The sequence below is a fragment of the Agelaius phoeniceus genome, chromosome 1 (assembly GCF_051311805.1).
Source record: "Agelaius phoeniceus isolate bAgePho1 chromosome 1, bAgePho1.hap1, whole genome shotgun sequence".
NCBI classification, from domain to species: Eukaryota; Metazoa; Chordata; class Aves; order Passeriformes; family Icteridae; genus Agelaius; species Agelaius phoeniceus.
The window spans coordinates 71,531,700-71,552,192 of NC_135265.1; the positions used below are offsets into that span (position 1 = coordinate 71,531,700).

The 20,493-nt window shown below is 40.8% G+C and overlaps 1 protein-coding gene across 1 annotated transcript; it reads right to left on the minus strand.

Annotated features, from left to right (window-relative positions):
* Positions 1-658: 658 nt before the first annotated feature.
* On the minus strand, positions 659-15,560 carry SERPINB5 (serpin family B member 5). The gene is made up of 7 exons (XM_077181699.1): positions 15,236-15,560; positions 9,934-10,108; positions 7,292-7,429; positions 6,184-6,301; positions 4,888-5,030; positions 3,364-3,531; positions 659-2,144 (listed from the first exon to the last, which is right to left on the minus strand). The coding sequence occupies exons 2-7, from the start codon at positions 10,105-10,107 to the stop codon at positions 1,752-1,754; spliced, it is 1,134 nt and encodes a 377-aa protein (XP_077037814.1). The 5' UTR covers position 10,108; positions 15,236-15,560; the 3' UTR covers positions 659-1,751.
* Positions 15,561-20,493: the final 4,933 nt, after the last annotated feature.

A 20,493-nucleotide genomic window follows, 5' to 3' on the forward strand; every position in this document is an offset into this window, starting at 1 on the left:
CAACTAAATTGTTGTATTTTTCATTTGTCTGACCACTATCCTTGTGTCAAAACATCTGATGCATATCAGCAAAGACCCCCAGAGATCCCCAGGGTCTCACCTCCCATCGTTTTTCATCCAAGTTAGTCTCCTCTGTACCCTCAAAGATATGGGCCAAAGACCCCAGTCTGACACTAAAAGGCATTAGAAACCATTAAAGGTCCTCTGAGAAGACTACTGAATTATTGTGACTAAAGGCTTCTCGTGGGTTGTTAAGTTCAAGAATCAAAAGAGAACACCTGTGCCTAAATTCACAAAAAGCAGTGCTCTGGTGTTGAAAGTATGCATCTAAGGGGTTGTTGCGTGTTCTCATTTAGAGATCTCTTTCCAGTTTCTGTCAGACCTGAGGCACCAAGAGGATTTCTCAAGTACAATGCTTCCATCTTTTGAGGATACATAATTAAATTCTACATGTGTCCTTACCACCTAGTAACGTAGTCCTGACTGGGAACTATCATTGTGTGGCTCAGAAGGGCAATCGAGATGTTCACTTAGTTGCTTTTTTTGTTATTTTGACTTTGAGGCCTAAGTGATTCTGCTTATTTCCATTCCTGTAATTTATTGGAAGACAGGCATGAACACTGATACTGTCAATGAACACACAGACTGACACTAGAGGTATTGTACATTTGACACAGGTTTTATAGTGCTTTATTCTGAACAGTATTTAGGCAAACGAGTACTGAACATATGCAGCAGGCAGTCTTTAGATAGAAATGAAATCTGATTACCATAATCTCTTGTGGAATTTGAAGACTAGTAATTACAATGGTAATTTCAGTCAAGTTGAAGTCCTTATTTCTTTCTCATGCCTTAGACATTGAGTAACTGTAAGGAGTTTCCTTAATGCTGAATCCAGAGCTAGAAATGGCAGATAATCTGTGCATGAGAAGTGTGGCACTTCCAGTATTAATCCAAGGGTGTTCTAGCCTTGATTTGCATAATGTTCTTTTCCTTAGGATATATACAACAAGATTCCTCTTGTCCCAACTTCCATGTCTGAAGGGAATGAGTCAAAGAAGGCCACACAGCAGAGTTCAACCTCCCCAGTCTGGGAGCTTCATGCTGAAGAGTCTTCTGGGGACACATAATGTCCCCATGACTTTTGCCTCTGGTGTCCATAGGCCTTGGTGTGGCTGCTGTTTCACAGATGCAAATCCTGATGCCAGCCTGAACTGTTGTAGCTATGCTGCAGAACTTCTTCAGTGGGTGCTGGCAGGGTCTGGTAGGGCACCCTGGACCACCAGAGTATGGCCAGGTACAGAGGGAGATCATATCACATGTCCACATTTCCCCTTTTAGGCATTAGGAATCCAGAGAGTGTGAGTCATGAGAGAGGTTTCACCAGGGAGTAGGAATGCAGCTTTTCCTCCTAGAGCCCTTTCCAGCTCCTGAGCTATCTTAAATCAGACTCTCACTTCATTTGGGGAAAAAAGTGTCACAGAGGAACAAAATGTTCTTGTTGCTGAAGCTGGGATACTTCTCAATAAAATATGGTGTGTTCTTCACAGTGGAAATTATTCCGCTAAAGGGGAGGAAACAAAAGGAGAGAAACTACTTCTGCTGCATATGTAGAGTACATTGTATTACTCAGCCAATATATATGAACCCTTAGATTTCTTTTCAAAGGTGATAGTCGGGAAGAAAAGCTTTACAGGAGTGTGCACCACCACAAATGTAATTGTGCTTTTTTTGTAATGAACACACCCCGCTTAAGGAGAACAGAATCGGCCTGAAAGAATCACGTTGCGAGTTTTGTTGTGTCTAAACAAAAAGATAAATGGATGGTCAGCTTTAAATTCATCTTTGTGCTGCAGAATCCGATATCCAGGTACCTCTCGGGAGTCACCACCTTGTTCATTGACTTCCAAGGAGACTTTATGGATGATCTTTGACACAACCACACCTTTTGTCTCACACATCTCAGAGAAATCTGATGCGCTTTCATTGAAGATATTTGTCATTCCCAGGCTTTCCAGAAGGGGCTTCAGGTCATAGTCACCTTCCACACTAAACTTTGGAAGAAATACATTCACTTTGGTGTTGGCCATCATGCTGGGATTCGTCCACTGTAATAATGTCTCAGGGGTCAGTGCCTTTTCCAGCTGAAAACATAAACGAACAAAGGAAATTAGTGAGCAGTCTGAGGAAAGCAAAAGGAGAAATGACCATTCCTGAACTTCTCACTCCTATCAAACCTCCAAAAAATAAAGTCCACAGGCAATTTTTGGTTTTGAATTCACAACCATAGCATTCAGGCTTAACATACTCCCAGTTATATTGATTCAAGTATGATTTAATCCATAGGACAGGCCTCTGGAGCAACTCTTCTGCATGTGCATGCTCTGGCAAGCTTTTGATAAGCAATCACCACAACAACCATATGAAGGAACCTGAGGAAGACAGTCCCTACCCAGGTTACACCTGGCCAACTGGCAGAGATCCAAAAGTCTTTATTCCTGACTCTAAAGAGTAATGAAATTGCTGGTATTTGGGACACAAAATCCAAACCCAGAGCCTGATCTCAATCAAACATGCAGCAATCAAGCAATTTTTTTTTTTAACTGGAAAGGGAGGAGGGAGAATGTGGGGCCACAACAAATTGGTATCATGAAAGGCTTCACTTGCATTTTATGATAGGTGTGTTCTGTAATTTACTCCAACATATAAAAGCATCTTACAGCTGCAAAGACAGATCCTTCCAGCCTCTAAAATTTGTGGCCAGTTGTACAAATTACAAAGGAGACTTAAGTGATCATCAGTCTTTTAATCCTTAAATAACTTTACTATTAATTAATATTATTAATTACTTAGTCCTTAATAAACTTTGAATGGGTTGAAAATATGTCGTAAAATTTTCATAGAGAAATTACATAAGAAATTGTTGATCTTTAAGAAATGTTGTATTAATTTTCACATTTATGTGCAATTGGTAATTAAAAATGGCTCATCTGGAGGCATCTCTGCTCAAAAACTTGGAGAAGGGTAAGACCTTAGTAAAATAAATCATGGACACGTGTCAATTGAAAAAAAATAAGGATACCAGAAATAAGGGCACCTTCTGCACTTTACACTGTTTTCTGTGCATTCCCTATCTAGATCAAAGCTTCATGTACAACCTCCCACTGGACACAGTGAAAATGATGATGCCACAAATATGAGAGGAGGAACAGAGAAACAGAATGAGATGGTAAATTCACAGGAAAGTTACTTTGTGTTTCCTTATGCATTGCTTCTAAATAACAAAAACATTCCATAAATATATGGCATTATATGGGCTGTTTCCAAGGGAAGTATCATAGCAATTCTATTTTTTTCTCTCACCTTCTCCAAGCCAGTGGTCTCATCTTCAATCTCTTTGGGCAGGAGAATGAGCATGCTTATATGTTTGTTAAGGCATGGGAGCTCAAGGATGGCAACATTTAAATCTTTTACATAGCCCAGGCAAAAAGTAGCTTCCAGATTCATCATCTGCACTGGCTTAGTTTCAGTCTGCAAAACACAGAGGAAACAATAATTCATTTTAATTCACAGATAAGATGGTGACAGAGGAAAGTTTGTAAGCTTGCATGGAAGGGATACATTGAGTAACCACCAGGGAATTTGTTGGTTTTCACAGGTCATGAAAACAGCAGCAAGAGTTGGCTTTTTACAGTAGGCAGCTTTCCATAGAAAAGTGGAACAGAATTCTACTTAATACAATAGCATATGGGGGAATGTGCCTTAAAAGTGCAATTTATCTAATATTGGTGGCCCTTCAGGCCTTTTCACTCAGTACAACCAACTACACTCTATACAGGGTGTTGTAATGCTAGCAAGTGTCAAGCACTGAGAACAGCTCAACAGTGAAGGTCAAGCTGTTCATTCCAATAATTGATATTTTGGTTCAGGAGTTGAAACAGAATCAGAAGAAATTTCAGGCTTACCTAAATCTCTAAGTCTTTGCTTTTGAATGAAATTAAACAGAACAAAACAAAACACTTTATTTCATAGGGAAGACTTTAAAACTGTTCTGTCCACATGAAAGTGTTCAAAATACAAATTCAGTAGAAAAATGTTACTTTAGGGGGAAAAAATCTGGAGATGTTTCACTTAAAAAATTTAGTGTGGATTGTGTGATTTTAATAACTTTTTTAGCTGGAACTATTGGCTGATGAAGTAATTTATTAATATTTCAGAGAACTTGAAAGTCTGACTTTGCTTATGCATCTCTCTATATGTGTGTCTATTTGGAATATAATCTCTTTATCCCACAAATGTTGTGCTGTTTTATATCTTGGCTGTAAGTTTTCTGATTACAATATTCACCACTGGTCACAGACTCCTGAATGCACCAGCCACAGGTGCTGCTCCCACATGGACCTCATGGCTCAGCAGGACTGACATGCAGGGAGCTGCAGCCCTGAGCCTGACTGGAAAGAGGGAGACTGATGGGATGGCATCTCTGAAGAGGAAAACACAGGGCCAGGCACCTAAGGGATGTAGTCAAAGAGGTGACACAACTGTACACATTTCACCAGCTCAAGAAATGCAATGTGCTTCACCTCTGCTGGTTTTTGGATGCAGCCTCTGGTACCTGCAACCTTCCAATCTCTTGGAAAAAGCTACCCATGAGAATTTGCATCTCCTTGCAGACAATGGCTGCTTCTGACCACTTGTACTTAGCTGATGTTGTCTTAACATACTCCCAGGACAGTCTGGGACCCTTGAAACACTGGGTAAGATTAGGTAGAGTCTAAGAATGTCACAGTAATACATATTTTTCATTTCCTCTTATTGGGATTTCCTTAGCTCAAAGTTTGCATTTTCATGAGAGAAAAAGTACTTTTTTTTTTCCCCAGAACATACCTTGTTGACTTTAAAAGGACATTCTTTGATCTCTGCCTCTGGGAACTTCTTCATCCAGTTTGTAACAAAATAAGCTGCATTAACTAGAAGAATCTGAGTCTGGTCGCTTACACTATCCTCATTCAAAACATTCTCCATTTTTCCTGTGAACAGATTTAAGATGGTTGTTAATACAATACATTAGCAATATATCAATTGCTTTAAGTGAATATGGTAACATTTCACTGAACTAAACACATTTGTGTCCTGCATCTCACAGATAAAAGATTTTTTTTCTAATGGAAAATTACAAAAAGGATCACTTACTTAAAATTGCAGCCTAATTTTTGATGTGGGGTTTGAGATCAAGGCAGATCTTCTAAATGACATGTTTTGTTGGTTTATATTGCATGTAATCAAAACCACATCTCCTGCTTTTGTTCAGTACCCTAAAGAAGGTGCTGAGTTTTCAGTGAAATTCAACAGGTTTAAGTGAAAAAACACTTTGTCATTTGGAGAGCAAGACTTGAAGGGAAGCTTCAAATTAGCAGCCACTCATTTCTAGACTGATACACAAGAATAAGATAACCAGGATAAAACAAAAATGCTGCTTTGATTACAGTTAATATCCAAAGTACCACTACAGACTTCAAAATAGGATGTAAATGTCATGACCCACTCTCTCTGTTTTTGACTGGTTCAAGCACTGCCATAAATGATCCTGAATTCAGAGTACTGGGAAGGCAAATCCTGTCTTGGAGGTGCCCAGACAGGGCCAGGTGGGCACCTGTGCCAGCCTGGGAAGGACCAGACTCATGTGTGGTGTTTCCAAATTTGCACCACATGAGAGCAACAGGTGGCAACCAACCCTAGGGCCACCTCTGCCAGGGCTTTCACAGGGTGGCAAATGAGAGACCCACACCTGCTTGTGGCACCCTTGCTGGCATATAAATTAACAGCCTGAAACTCAGAGTCCAATGAGTACTTCCCATTACAATGAAGCTTTTAAAGGAATTAGAGGTTTGGATGTTTTGGTTTTACATGTTGTGCTGCTACACAGCCAGGACCTGTCATTCTCCCAGCCTATCCTGCTGCAGTCAAATGTGAGCAGCTTTCCCCAAGGCTAATTCAAGGTCAATCTCACATTTCCACCTTCAGAAGTGCTGCAGCAGTGAAGTCAGTGCTGCTAATCCTCATGCATCCAAATAGTAGGCCTAGTCTTCTTTCACTATGTATTTACTCCTAAAGAGGTATCACAAGGATAAAGATCTTTCTCCAAAGAGGCAAACAATGTTCCCAAGGTTAAGCTGTACCCACCATCAGTCAGCTCTGAAAGGGATTTGTTGATCTTTTCTCGGGTTTCCTCAGTTTTTTCTTTGAACTCCACTAATTCCAGTTCAGAAGGAAAAGGTCTCTTTGTAGAGTTGACAAAGTCCTGAAAGACACAAGTAACCAGTTACCTTAGTTAAGTGCCATTGGGTAGTTGAGGAGTTCATTTTTGTTTGAGAAAAGGTATTAAATAACTGCAGGAGACATCAAGGACAGACAGTGTTGCATCCAGTGCATCCCTCCCAAGGTTTTTCAGACCAGTGGTGCTACATCAGCAGTAGAGTTACTGATATTGCAGGAGGGACCATGTTGCCAGAGTTTACAGGATAGAACAACCCTCAGTCCAGGCCTAAGCAAGACTGAGATAGAGGCCACAGTCTGCTCCCATCACGTCTGTCCTCACCAGGGAAGACACTCATTGCTCTGGGTCCTGCTTGCTGTAACACAGGCTGAACAGCAGGTGATCTGACCACAGCATCACTGCAGCATGTTGAGTTTTCTGAAACACCTCTCTTAGGCTGATGTTGTCCTTGCTTGGGACTCTACTCAGAGACAATTTTGGGGGGGAAAAAACCCAACACAGAGCATTCTTGCCAGTTTTTTGCAAAGTTCATAAGTTAAAAGGCCAAACACCACCTTCTTCACTTGTGCTGCTTCAATAGTCAGGCTTCTGCCTTCTCAAAGCTTCACTGAAGCTTTTGCAATAATTACTTGGGTGTGTGCACTGGACATACACTTGCACCACCTTTTTTTTTTTATACTCATTTTCACTCATACTTGCAATACAAAGACTTTGATGTGGCATAGAAGTTATGTTGCATTCAAAACCAAACTTGCTACTGACCTAAAGCATATTAATGAAAGAATTAAAAGTGTTGTAAGAGTTGCACAGCTTGGGGTCAAGCAGCAGACTCATCTATCCTCCTACAAACCTTAATGGCAGCAGGCAACATTATGCTGTTCATCATTTGAGTCCAGTCAACCAACAACGAAAAGTACAAGAATTAATTTTAAATAACATTGCAATCTGACACCATAATCCATCCACGTGATGGCCAAATAATTCATAACACCAGGGTTTTCCTGCAGTACTTACTGTGGTAGGATTGAGAGACTTGTCTACAAAAAGCCGTTTAACCATTTTCAGTGCAAAGAAGGAGCTGAGTTTGGAAACATCTGAAGTTATTGTTTGAAACCCAAAAGAAACATCTTTGACATCTTGTAAATGGAGCACCTGTTAAATGAAAATGATAAAACACTCAGCATTTTTTTATTATTATTATTGTCTAAACATTCCTAACAGCTAAGCAAAAATTGTTAGTTTGTGACCAGAGCTGTTGCTTTTTGTTTTTAAGCTAATGACAGGGCCTCTCACTGTTGTCACTCAAAAATCATTTATGTATTTGGCATGTTCACACAAATCTAAAAACCTGATCCTACCAGAACTTTCACCAAATGCATTTCTTTCCTATGAGCAATCCAAAGAAACCAATAGAGCTGTTCATGCTGCTGATGTGACTTAGTCAACTAAAACTCCATAGTATGGAGTCATAATGCTTTTGTCAAACTTACATTCCCACCCAAAATCCTGAAGCTTTTAAGACAGATGCGTGAGGGTCCCAGATAATCTCCTTTCCAGAACTGGGCTATACCCTTAAAAATGCTTGACAGATCATCAAGTTTTCTGACTGCTGTGACTAATACATGCCATCACATGACATTTCAGCAAGAACTGATCAGATAAAGATAACTGTGTTTGGTTTTGTAGAGAGGGTATAAGCATGGGCAGGGCTGCTGACCCACACATGGCTACCTCCCAACTCCTGGGAACGACAAGTCCAGTTCTACGAAATGCTGGGATAATGATGCCTTTGTTTGAAAATAACCCTATAAATATGAATTCAACTTTTAATGCCCACTTATTACAGGCTCTTTGATGGTGGCTGTTTCATTAAAGGAAGCCTGTCCACCCTCCTCACTGCCTCAAATTGCCTTATGAAGCACAGCAGGCACTTGTGACCTTCTTTTCCTTTTGTACATCACTACTGCTCTTTCTCCCAGAACACATCACATCTTCACAGACAAAATTGCTGCTCTGCCACAGTCACCCTTCCATAACCTCCCCTCTCCTTGCTCAGTGGGAGTAGAAGGAAATAAACTCCCATTACAGCAGCAGCACAGCTGTCGTAGCCAACTCCATCTCCTTAGAAACAACTTTCTCAACTTATTTCCTTTTCCTCCAACAGTTTTATTTCTTTGCATGTTAAGTGCAGGAAGTTTCTGTGCCTGGGAACCAGGTTGGGGGAAAAAGCTACTGCAGCTTCTCTACCTGAAAGAATTTTTGGCACAAGTTTGTTGACCGATGTTCCAGAGTACAGCTGCCAATCTGGCTCCTTTTGTATCTAGTATTTAAAACCCAAGCACAAACTCAGGGGAAAGCAGAAGCTAGAATAGACATGGAAAATAGGAGATATTACACTTAAAAGCATACCAAGCTCTCCTTAGCATCTGTAGTCAGCACTTTTTAAATACCACTAGAGAAATATGAAACACAAGTGCACTTGTGTAACAGAGCTCCACTTGAGGAGGTGCAGGTTAACTTGTTATTATGGAATGGTTCAAAGCAAATTGCAGACACAAGTGAAAGCAAAATAAGGGCAGGGTAATATTTTTAACTTTCCCACCAGAAAGACAACATTTGAATTTTGAAATGGTAAGGGAGCTTCAGGGTACCATTTAAATTTAAATTTAAATTCTTTTTTTTTTTAAAAACTGTTTGGAAAAATGTGCAGAGCTTACAGGATCCATCCCCGAAAGTCTTCAATGCCAGGTTGGGTAGGGTCTGGAGCAACCTGGTCTAGTGGAAGATGTTCCTGCCTGTGGCATGGCGATTTAAGATCCCTTCCCACAGAAATCATTCCATGATTCTATGACTTTCATGGACATATTGCTGTGCAGCTCTGTGAACAGCACAAGACTCCTGTAATCTGTGGCATAAGTAGGAGCACAGAAGGCTGTGCTGAGGGGTACTTTCAGTGAATGAGAAACTACATGGAGGAATTTCCAAAGGAGGGAAAATACATTCAAATATATAGAGAGTCTTTCAGAGCCAGGTGATAATCAGCATATAAATGTATATTTAAATTGCATTTCATGCACCTTTAGGTAACTGCAGAAACTGTGGGGACCCTCACTGGGATTAAAAGGATCCAGCTCAATCTCTGTTTACACAGAGGCAGCAGACAAGGCTGGAGGGCTGAATCCCTGCACCACATAAACTGATTGAATCATGACTGCCATGCTGGATCATGATGCTGGAAACGCCTTGAACATCATGAGCTGCTTGAAAGGAGAAACATGGACTAAATTGTGCCCCTTCTACTTTATCCATCTCCTCTTTACAGTATTGTGGGAGAAAGGGGGAAAGTCAGTGACAGGGCTGCTACACACACTTGCTGCTGACAGCAGTGGCAAAATCATTTTCAATTCTATAAAGCTTAAGCGTTTTTGAATAATGAAAAAACAGCTATCTAGAAAACGCAGTGATCTAAGACAGAGTTTCACCCTTTTGTTGTACAGGGCCATGGAGTGTGGAACTATTCAAGAAGTTTGGATGGATGATTTGACGTCTGTCTTACAAGGCAACCAGACATCCAGGAGAAAGTTAATGAGAGCTAATAAGACCCCTACAACAGCCATATAACTTTGCAGCCTCAGAACAGGTTGCTGACAGCTTACCTGTTTCATCTGCTCTGCAGTATCACCTTTTGCAGCTTTGTATGCCAGAGCCAGAGACGTTGAGGTGCACAATGGGGAAAAAATAATGTTGGCTGTTTTGTCCTTCTCACATAGCTTTTTGAACATATCAACTGCAAAGGCAGTGTTTGCTAGCTGCAGAGCATCCATTGTCATCCTGAAATGGAAAAGAGAAAAGAGAGATGACTCACTTAGTCTGTAATTCTAGTTCCTGCTGTGGTGGGGCTGGGTCAGAGCATTGAAAGAGGCTGGCACCAGGATCTGGACTGGGTATCTTGGACTTTCAGGATGGGAGAGGAGAGGAGAGGAGAGGAGAGGAGAGGAGAGGAGAGGAGAGGAGAGGAGAGGAGAGGAGAGGAGAGGAGAGGAGAGGTTCAGTAATAGCCATCATCTTCAAGTGACAGCAGGCAATGCCACGAGTTATCTAGAGCCAGTATTATCAGAAGCCCTTGAGAAAATCTGTGTGGGTCAGGGTGACCCACACACACTGAGTCAAACTGGATCATATATGAATTTAATTTGTTTTTAATTGATACTCTTAAAATGTGCCGACTCAGAAGGTAATTCACCTATGCTCTGCGATCTCCTGGCTCTCAGACAGGTCTTTAATGGTCTCATAACTTCTCCATCTTGCTTCATGGCTAATTGTCCATTAAACCTTTAGCTTTGGTACACGTCCCTCCTCTCGGGGTTGATTATCCCTGGCCTTGCCAGAAGTCTCCAGAAAGCTGTCTGGTCATGTACGTTGAGATTATTTTAGAAACTTAAAGGAGGCCTTTTAAAAAGTACTGCTGTGTGCCCACCCATGACTGGCACTGTTTTAACTCAAAGATTTTCCTAACCACTCTCAGTAACTGCAGTTACCACAGGGGTGTTACATGACCTGTGCAGTCAGGAAAGGCAAGGCAGAGTTGCTGCTGCCCATGCTCTGGGAAAGCCAGAGACTATTCCCATCTTCCAGGCTTCTTTCACATACCCAAAGTTGTACTTTTGTATGAGCACATTTGTGTAGATTCAAGCCAAGAAGGGTGAACCCCAGAATTTCAGTCAATAGCACAAGTCTGGCTTTAGACCAGAAATCACATAGAAGATGACCCCTTTAGTATAGTGAATTTGGCAGTACCATGCTCCCAATACCATGAATCCCTAAAAAAAAGGAGACTCTTAAAACTGGTGCTAAATGGCTCCATCAAAGCTATTGACAGAGACAGAAAGGAAATGGAAATTTTTGCATGCGTTATGCTGCCCAAATGTAGCTGAACATCTGACACCATTGTATAGAGACACTTCAGAGCAGCTGTGGTACTTGACAGTAGTAATGACTTCCAAATAAATTGTGGTAGTTATAAATTTTTATAACTATTTTTTTTGTGGGAGTAACAGAATGGGCACGTAATTTGCCTGCAACACAGCAGAGAAAGAACTTTGATTTACTCGTAAGACCTGTTTGACTACAGAAGGCCTTTTACAAAATAAATGTCTTTATTTTTATTTTAATTAACTTATACATGTTCTTGGATCTGTTAGGTAGGGCAATTGTTTTACTTGACAACTAGTTTGTTTTGGGCTAAAACATGCAGCATAAAAGGTTAGTGAAATGCTCTGCATTTAATCAAGTTTAATAAAAGATACAGTGTCATTAAACCAAGGCTTTTTAAGTCAGAGTTTGAAAAGCACACCTAACCAGCCCTGCACTCCTGCAAAATGTTCTGACTGTTGGTATTAGCAACAAACTGTTTGCTAACAAATCCACTCCCACTGGGGGGAAGAAAAAAAATCAAACAAGAAAAAGAATCTGTCTTGAAGATGGCAAACATTGACCGTATTTCACTGGAGAAACTTATCCCCACATGAAAATCCAGAGGAGTGTGCTTTGCAAAATCCTGAGGTTTTGTCAGACTCGGAATTCAGAACGGGTCTGGCTGGACTTGTCTCCCTTCCAGTGCTCTGGCAGTCTCTGGCAGCTGCTTGGTAAAGAGGAATTTTCCATGGGAGTTTCCATTTCACAGCATCAGCAGGCACCGAGCTGATGTCACAATGAGGTTCAGGAAACATCTCAGAGATCTTACGGGTGTAAGAAAGGACCAAGTGCCAGCCCAGCACCACAACCACCCGCCTCGCTTACGCAGACACCATTTCTCAGCCAGGAGAGCAACTAATTAGCAGAAAAGTCGAGCTTGCCAGCAACCATGGGCTCAGCACACACCTTAAGGGAGGAGAGCTTTAGGCAGGACAGTGGCAAAAGACAGAACAAGTCTGAAGGACTGAGAATGCTGATGAGGCAGTAACTTGGAACAACGGGGCAAAGAAGCAAACATAAAATCATTCCTTTAAATGCCTCCTTGCAATTGCTCATCACAAATGTGCTCTTTTGTGCCCATGCATGTCTTAAATAAATTCCCCTGCATAGGCTACCTACCTTATCTTTGCCATTAGCTCAGCCATTCTCACACTAACAGACAATACACTCCTATACTGTGTCTGATTCTCAATCTCTCTCTCTCTGCCCCACCCCACTCCACCCCCCAAAATTGAAGATTTGGGGCAAGTACTAACTTCACAGGTATTTCTAACTGGAAAATTACCCAGGGAACCAAGAATGCGTCATTCAGTAAATATCAACCACCCTCAAAAAGACAAATAATACAAAAAATCTCATGAGTCATGCAGTACACCCAAAAAACATTTAATTTGGAGTTTAATTTAATTTTAATGGATTATATTATTTAGTATTAGCTGGCATGATATTATTCTATTCAGGCCTCTGGACATTCCTTACAGGGTAAAAATCAGTATGAAATCATACCTAATTAAAGGTATCCCTTGTTCCTTTCTGGCTTAATGTTGACTTTGAGATGTAGATGCACTACCTGTGTTTCACTTCCTTGGGTTGCAAGACATCCAGAGTAAGAAAATAAAATAGGAAATTTTACATAATTGAATTAAATTCTTCTTCCTTATGCCAGTTAAAAGCTGCACCATGGCTTAAAAACTCCTCTGGCCTCATGAGTAACTCTCATACTATTCATTGGATGATTTTTTATAAAGTTTCGATGTTTCTTTTCAGTGAGAAAAACAGGAGGTATTTCATGGTGAACCTTTTATGTACCTTTGTTCATCCAGTAACTGTTGATTCTCTCAAGGCTTCTTTGGAGGAGACTGAAATTGTTTCTGGTAGTGGCAAAGCTCTCTATTCTAATTTTTTCCTTTCAATGCTATCATTGAAATAAGGACCATTCAGGGCATTTTGTTGGGGAAAAAAGCTCAGTTGCAGCCTTGACCTTGAATTATTGCCTGGGCAGCAAAGAATAATCTCTATTCCACCATCTTTTTCAACTGGTCAGTCTGTTTTTTATTCTCCATTTATTAATGACTATTATATTATGTTATATTTATTATATTATGTTTAAGAGCTTACAACATTCATATTACTGAAAAGAATTTACAGTATTAAATATTAAAAAAATCTTAAATCTCTTTAAAGCCTTGAGCACCCCAAGCCTTGCAAGTCCAGTAAAGCCAGTTCATGCAAGGTGAGAAGGGCTGAGGCTCCCGGTGAGAGGAAAGCCCATTAGCTGCCCATTAGCAGTCTCAGAAATCAGACATAGCTCCTGAGCCAGTAATCACAGGGAACCCTCAAACAGGGAGGAGTCAAAACACTGAAAATGAAATTTTAAAAAGGCCTGCTGCAAGGATTCTCATTGGGTGCCTCCTTTCCCAGGAAAGCAGACAATCAGCATTTCCAGAAAGGCCTGCAGCACTGGGGCATCTTCTAAGCACTTGGAGTTTGCGATCCACCCAACTTTATTTAAAACTGTGACTGTCACAGTGTGAAAGAAACATTTTCAGATACAGAAGAGAGCTGAAAGGCTACAGAACCAGTTCAGAAAAACCTGACTTAAACTTGTTTATTGGTATAAGACACCGTTTTTGCTTAGTCACTCTTGGATTCAATGACAACTACAACAAACCCCCTCCCAAAAAAAAAAAAAAAAACAACAGGGAGGCTTTTATTACTATCTGCTTACTAAGGGAAAATCAAAATATAACTTATATTCAAAAATATAATCACAAGAATAGCAACATCTATGTGCAAATGTCTGACAAGTCAACTTAGTTGTATGGCAGGAATAATCCGATAAAGCAGAACCAAGTATTTATTTTATTCTTCTCTTGGTTAAGCAGTCTTTCCAAGAGAAGACACCTGTGGCAGATAAAGCTTAGACAATGCTGGCCATCCAGTCCTGGGGGATATATTTGGTTTATATCTCAGGAGCTGTGAGTGCCAGTGCTGTAGTCTCTCCAGTCGAAACAAAATTCCAAGAGGATGAATTATATAAAACAACCCACATGCAAATTTCACAAGTGAGGCATTAATATTGAAACTAGATCAAGAGTTTAACATGACCCTGCTTCAGCTCTTACTCAGCATACATGATACAAAGGAATGAAAAGATTTATCTGAGCCTTTTCTTCTTCTACAGAAATGACAACTCTCCACCTGGAAAATTACCTGGATAAAAAACCAAGGACAAAATTTTGGCTGAACAGACATCGAGGAGTGCAAGACATCAGACTGATGTGGGACCAGAGCATCTCATATGGTTGAGGAAAAAGCATTGTCAGCAACAGAGTGGAGAAAGTCACTCCAGGAAAGAAAGAGAAACAAGCCACTGCAACATGCTTTGTTGTACTTCAATAGCCAGTGAACTGTTCAAACTAAATGGTCACACTGAAAATAAATATGTAATTACTAGGCCTAAGCTCCTGTCCTTCACTTTAAACAAGTGCAGATTAGTCACTTGGTTAATAACTCGGAGCAAACAGAGCAGAGCGTGCACACCTCTTCAGAAAACGAGAGGAATATTCCTTTCTAGCAGGGGCTTACAAACCAACCTAAATCCTACTTTGGCATATGGAGGATTTTCATGGCATCATACACAACCTGCTTTTTCGAATATGGGAATAGCCATTTGCAATAAACCACCACATTTTAATAATTCCTAATGCCCTTGCTGTCTCACCTGCCAAATTTTATTCACTGCTTCCAACGAATCTTTCCAAAAAGAAAGAATCCTAGCATAGCAATTGCAGCAGTTTTGAAATGAAACCAAAACAGTGTCGATTGGGAAGGCAAAAAAGCTTCTTGGATTCCACGTGTACATTTCTGGCACAAATTTCCTTATCCCACTCCCTCCATGCAATTATGTTTCACAGCCAAGATTTGTAAACTTTTAGCTCAGCATAAATTAAAGTATCAGAGAAAGAAAAAAGCCGTACTTACTTTGCAAGGCTATAATCCTGGAAAACGAATCAATGAAGTGAGCACAGCACAAAGAACCAGCTGCCCGTGCAGAAACCTTGCTGAGCAGAAGACTCTGTTACTTGCCTACTCATTGACACCACTCCCACTTTCCCAGCCTAATTTGTGCACACACACACTCCCTCTCAACTCTCGCTTTTTTTTCCCCTCCCTTAATCATTCTTCGTGGCAACTCCTACATTGGAGGAGCAAAATGATTCACACCAGAGTTGTCTTTGCCTGCCCGGCCACTGAAGACAACAACAAGCTCTGGCAGGAAAGAGCAGCCCTGTGTGTTGCGTTCAGCAAGCGCAGTACAAAAGGCAGCAGACAAGAACGAACGAAGGAGCGAAAGCAGGAGTTGATGAGCAACCTAAAGATCTTCTCAGCAAAACCAGCACTCCAAGAAACTCCAACTGGGATTACTGCTATTTGCCGAAAAATTGTAATAGTGAAAAAGTGACCCAGAAGAAAACCAAAACACATAGAAGTGTGTGGCTGGGCACTTTACATCTGTATATTCATTAAGGCAGTATCTTAACTCTGCCCAAGAGGCATATGTGTGTGTTTGGCTGCCTAAAAAGCCCAAGGTCAAACTGGAGTTAATGCTCAAAGGAAAACATCTTGTTGCTGCAAAGCAAAGCTCCCTCCCATAAGCAGCCAGGTCTTCTGCAGGGGAGCAGCCTTCCCTGCTGCCAGCTGTCCCCAGAAGTGGTAGGGAACAGAAAATCCCACCCCTTCACTTCCAGAACGGGCACCACTGGGTTCATGTAAATACAGCCCACCTTAGTGCTGAAGAACATGACAGGGTGGGAAAAGAAAGGGACAGAGAGAGGCGCCAGTGCAGCCCACCAGGTCTATTTTCTATCATTTGAAAGACATATGCTGCCCTTACCAAGGCCTGCCCCTGCTCCACACACTTCCCTGGCTGGGCAGCTGAGCTGTCTGCAGTGGAAAGCACCAGCAAGTACCCCCGGGAGGCCATGGCTGCCCCTCAGTCCCCATGAGGAAATGGCCCCACACCACAGGCACAGCTCGAGTTCACACCTCAGTAACCCCAGGTGGCCCTGCATATTTTTAGACTTCAAAAAGGACAAGCAAGATAATTGAATCTGCTTTCAGGTTTGAAGTGCTGGTGTGCCCAGGTGCCCAAATGAAAGGGGTAGGATACCAAAGGATGCATTTTCACCAGCATGGTACTCCCTTGGTGACAGTGGGAATTGGGGAGATGGTATCTCCTTCTGGAATAACATGTTTCTGTGTTGCTTTGAGCATAAATCAGATGACACCACAGCATCCTGATTGGGTCCTACCCATGTTTCCTTCCAAGAGACTTCTAATCTCTTATTACCCAAATGATTTTTTTTAAATTTTTTTTTGCTGTGATGCAGATGGAGTTCACCTTCCATTACTGCCAGAGAGCAAATTTAAAATTCATATCCTTTTCCATAACTGAATTCATAACAAAGACAGGGTGTGGATATGTTTAGGCAATTAAAATAAGATACAGGCCAGTTAGCTAAACTGTGCCATCTGGGACATCATTGTTATGTATCTAATTAAGCTTTCTGTAAGGGAAATGTTTATGAAAATACACAATAATTTTGGCTGCCAGACTCTTCTCAGATGTCTGCAGGTAATCTAAAGCCAAGTGTTGCCGTCTCTGCAGAAGCAAACCTTTTTTCAGACCCAGGTCTAACAAGTATAGTCACCGTGAAGTGGCTCAGGAGCTTCTGGATAAGCTGTGGGGAAGTGGACATCAGGCAGACTGCCCTCATAGAGACAGCACAACTCACCAGATCCATTTCCTTCTTACTGATAGGCAGGAAATACAGATATAAGTATGTGCCTCAAAGAGCTGGACAGTGGAGAAGGGAAAGGGCTCTGCATTGCCAAGATGGAGGTGTGTAAACATCACTGGGTACACTTCACTGGGTAACTGCTCTGCAATGGCTGAGATCTGGCACCATGTAGCAGTACAGAATCCTTCAGTCTGACCTAGTTAGTGCTGAGAAATTAATTAATTCTGATCATGGTGCCATGAAACTAGTAATTACTGCTGCAATTGTTATGCTTCAAGTGAAGAAGTACACTGGCTCTGGTAACTGAGTGACTCACAGGGCAGTTTTGCTTCCCCTAAGAATGGACATTTTGGGCTCACTTGCTCTTGAAAGCAGTGTTAAAATTACTACAGTGACTTCCTGCTAGCTACTTATTCAGATTTATGGGAATTGCTGGTATATAACTGGTTGTTACTTACAGACCAACAAGGAAGATGTGTGAAAGCAGAAGATGCTTACTTGAAGAGTAAGAAGATGCTGAAACTCAGGTAGTCGAAGTTTGCACAGCACAAGAAGCAAAGCTTTGTGTGTCCACGAACACTCTTCCTCAGTCTGACTGAATAACAACTACTTGTATCAGCATCCCCATGTCCTTCATTTACCTTTCACTGAATTAGTTGTGTTCAGTTTAATCTCAAAGTATTTTCAACTCACACCTATTATGAGCTATTTTTCTACCACCACAATTTAAAAAAAATAGAACCAATAACCGGATGTTTCCTTATGAAAAAATAAAAATTATTTTAAAGCCCCCTGTGAATTGGGCATCTCCTATCAAAAAATAGGTTAAAAGAATAAGGTAGAAACAATGGGGATGTGACATGGAACACTTTGAATCTTAGTGTGAAGCCTTTAACATAGCCAAGTTACAGTCTACTGGCAAAGTAATAAATGAGCTACTGTCCTCACTCTTCCAGGTCTCAAGGAAAAATCCAAAGATGTTGCTGGATGCTAGGATCCAGCAGTTACATTTGTGTGCCTGCATCTCTGAACTGGCATGCCAGACACACTCCATTGCAGAAGGGATGCAACCCACCAGGTGACTCTCCTGTTACTCAGCCTGCTCTCAGTCCTTCCTCTCTCCCCTGGCTCTCCCTGCCACTCCCTCCTAGGAACACTGTTCCTACATGCTGCTGGAAAGGAAAAAACACCAGCTGCCTTCTCCCCACTCCTGCTGCAGGGAGGGAATACTCTTGCTGCTCAATACAGAATGAAGAGCTATTTCAATTATTTCAGAGGCTCAAAGCATCCACTGTAGTCCTTATTTTTCCTTCCCCCTAATCACTAACTCTTAGTGCATGTCTGATTGCAATTAATGCCCACATATTTAGAAGACCACATGGGGAATCATCTATAAGTGGGACTGAATAATGAATAGACTAAAACTGGTGCACTTTTTCTCTGCTTTCAGTCATGAATGATCTTCTAATCGAGTTACAGCTTTCATAATAAGCTTTGGATCTTGCAAGGAAACCAGTGGTAGGAGGTTATTTGTACACTTTTGTTTTGATTTAGCGGCCCACAGCTTTAATACAATTAGAAATATTCAAAGGGTAAGAAAGACTGCAGTGTCTGTAAACAAGTGTACACAGCAGAGCTTTTCATATTTTCACATAGCATGGGTCTACATTACTATTTAATAACATGAATAAGCCATAGCCAAAGTATTTTTCATTTCATAAGAAATGCGAGTAAAAGATCACATCAACGACAAGTTAATTTGAAATTAAAATAACACTACAATAACAAAGCATTACTCATGCTTCCACTGAGAGAGACATAAACTGAACAGCAACAAACTATTTTTTTTTCCCTCCCAAGGCATTTTCACCAATATGTGTAAAGGATGGTGTCACATAGCCACACACTGAACCAACACGTATGGTAGCAAAATAGTTTTCTTCAGACATCTCTGCTGATGTAGAAGTATTACTCACCAGTGGTTACTTCTAATAACAGACAGGAAATTAATTTCTTATACTTCAATGCTTTCACTTTTGTATTGGGTTTTTTTGTTGGTTTTTTTTTTTTTTTTTTTTGGTGAGGCTCTTCTGAACTCTTCTGAACAAGTTTCATTGGAAAAAAATGTTTCATCAGGAAAAAAAAATGAAATAGGCAACCAAGCAGCTCATAGATTTCAGTGAGAACAAGGCCTTTAATGTGCTCAGTAGGAAATTAATTATTCTGTGTGCTGAGATAAGGTTGTTGAAGATTTGACTACTTTCCCTAAAGGTGTTGCTCCCAACACTTAGCACCAGGCATTATGCTTAGTGTAAATCAACTTAATAAAGACACAGATTTGACTGACTACTTGGAATAGCCTTGCAATATAACTAAGAATTTGATACACAAGGGGAAATTAATACATGTAAACCAGACTAAAAACTGTGACACATTACTCTGGAACTGTAGAAAGATCAACTTCCATGAAATAAAAACAGAGACAATGTTTTGGATTAATATTAATTCTCACCAAAACACCTGTGATCCATTCCTTACATTAAAAAACCCCAACTTTGAACCCATCCCTGTGTGCACTGCTGGTTCAGGGTGCCATCTCATGGGGACAAACATAATAGTTTTGTCACCAGTGCCCATTGTTACTGCATCACCTTCCTTCGCCAGGCTGAATCTGTGATTCAAAATCACCTGCCCTATTTTTGTCCCAGAAAAAATGCAAACACACTCACATTGTTATGTTTTTTCCAGTTTTTTTTTTTTTCAATTTCGTGATATTGTCAATATTTGAAGTGTCACTCTCTAGTACTGTTTAGTTGAAATCACTTAACCACAAGAGTACTGCTATTGGGAATGCTTTCCTTACATATCCACAATTTTTTGTGCTTGATTATAGATTTGTGGAAGACCTCACTAGTGAATTATTGGCAGCATAATAATCCATTAGTAAATTCCAAATGGAGCATATGAGCAATTTTAGAATTATCTGCCTTCAAATAGCAAAATAAAACCTGTGTGTGGATAAGATTGTTCTTGTCAATGTGGAAACTCTAGAGAGGGAGGAGATCACATTGACATAAGGTAAATTACCTGAAGTATCTTTCCCAAAAGAAATAAAGGACCAAGCAGCTCCCTCTCTCAGACACCAAACCAGTTTTAACTCAAGATTCAGCAGATTCTGGAAGGAATTACATGACCTTCATTGCTCACCGTAGCAGACCTGGACTCTGACTCACAGCTTCTCTTCCAGCTCTGTCTTTTTTGTACTAGTCCCTTAGGTGCCTCCTTATCAGTATAGAGGAAGAGGGAATGAGACTTAGGGAATTTTCCCCCCTGTTTTTATTATCCATTGTCATCTGTAGATGAGTCACTTTCTTCTGTAATCCAAGCAGTTATCTCTGGATGTGTAATCTTGGTGAAGGCACATATTTTCCCAGGCTT

Excerpts from the sequence above, each read along its gene's own strand:
- SERPINB5 (XM_077181699.1), bottom strand. The coding sequence starts at position 10,107 with ATGACAATGGATGCTCTGCAGCTAGCAAACACTGCCTTTGCAGTTGAT. Across the intron at positions 6,302-7,291 it reads AGTCTCTCAATCCTACCACA|GACTTTGTCAACTCTACAAA; the intron begins GTAAGTACTGCA and ends TGTGTCTTTCAG. Across the intron at positions 5,031-6,183 it reads CCTTTCAGAGCTGACTGATG|GAAAAATGGAGAATGTTTTG; the intron begins GTGGGTACAGCT and ends ATCTGTTCACAG.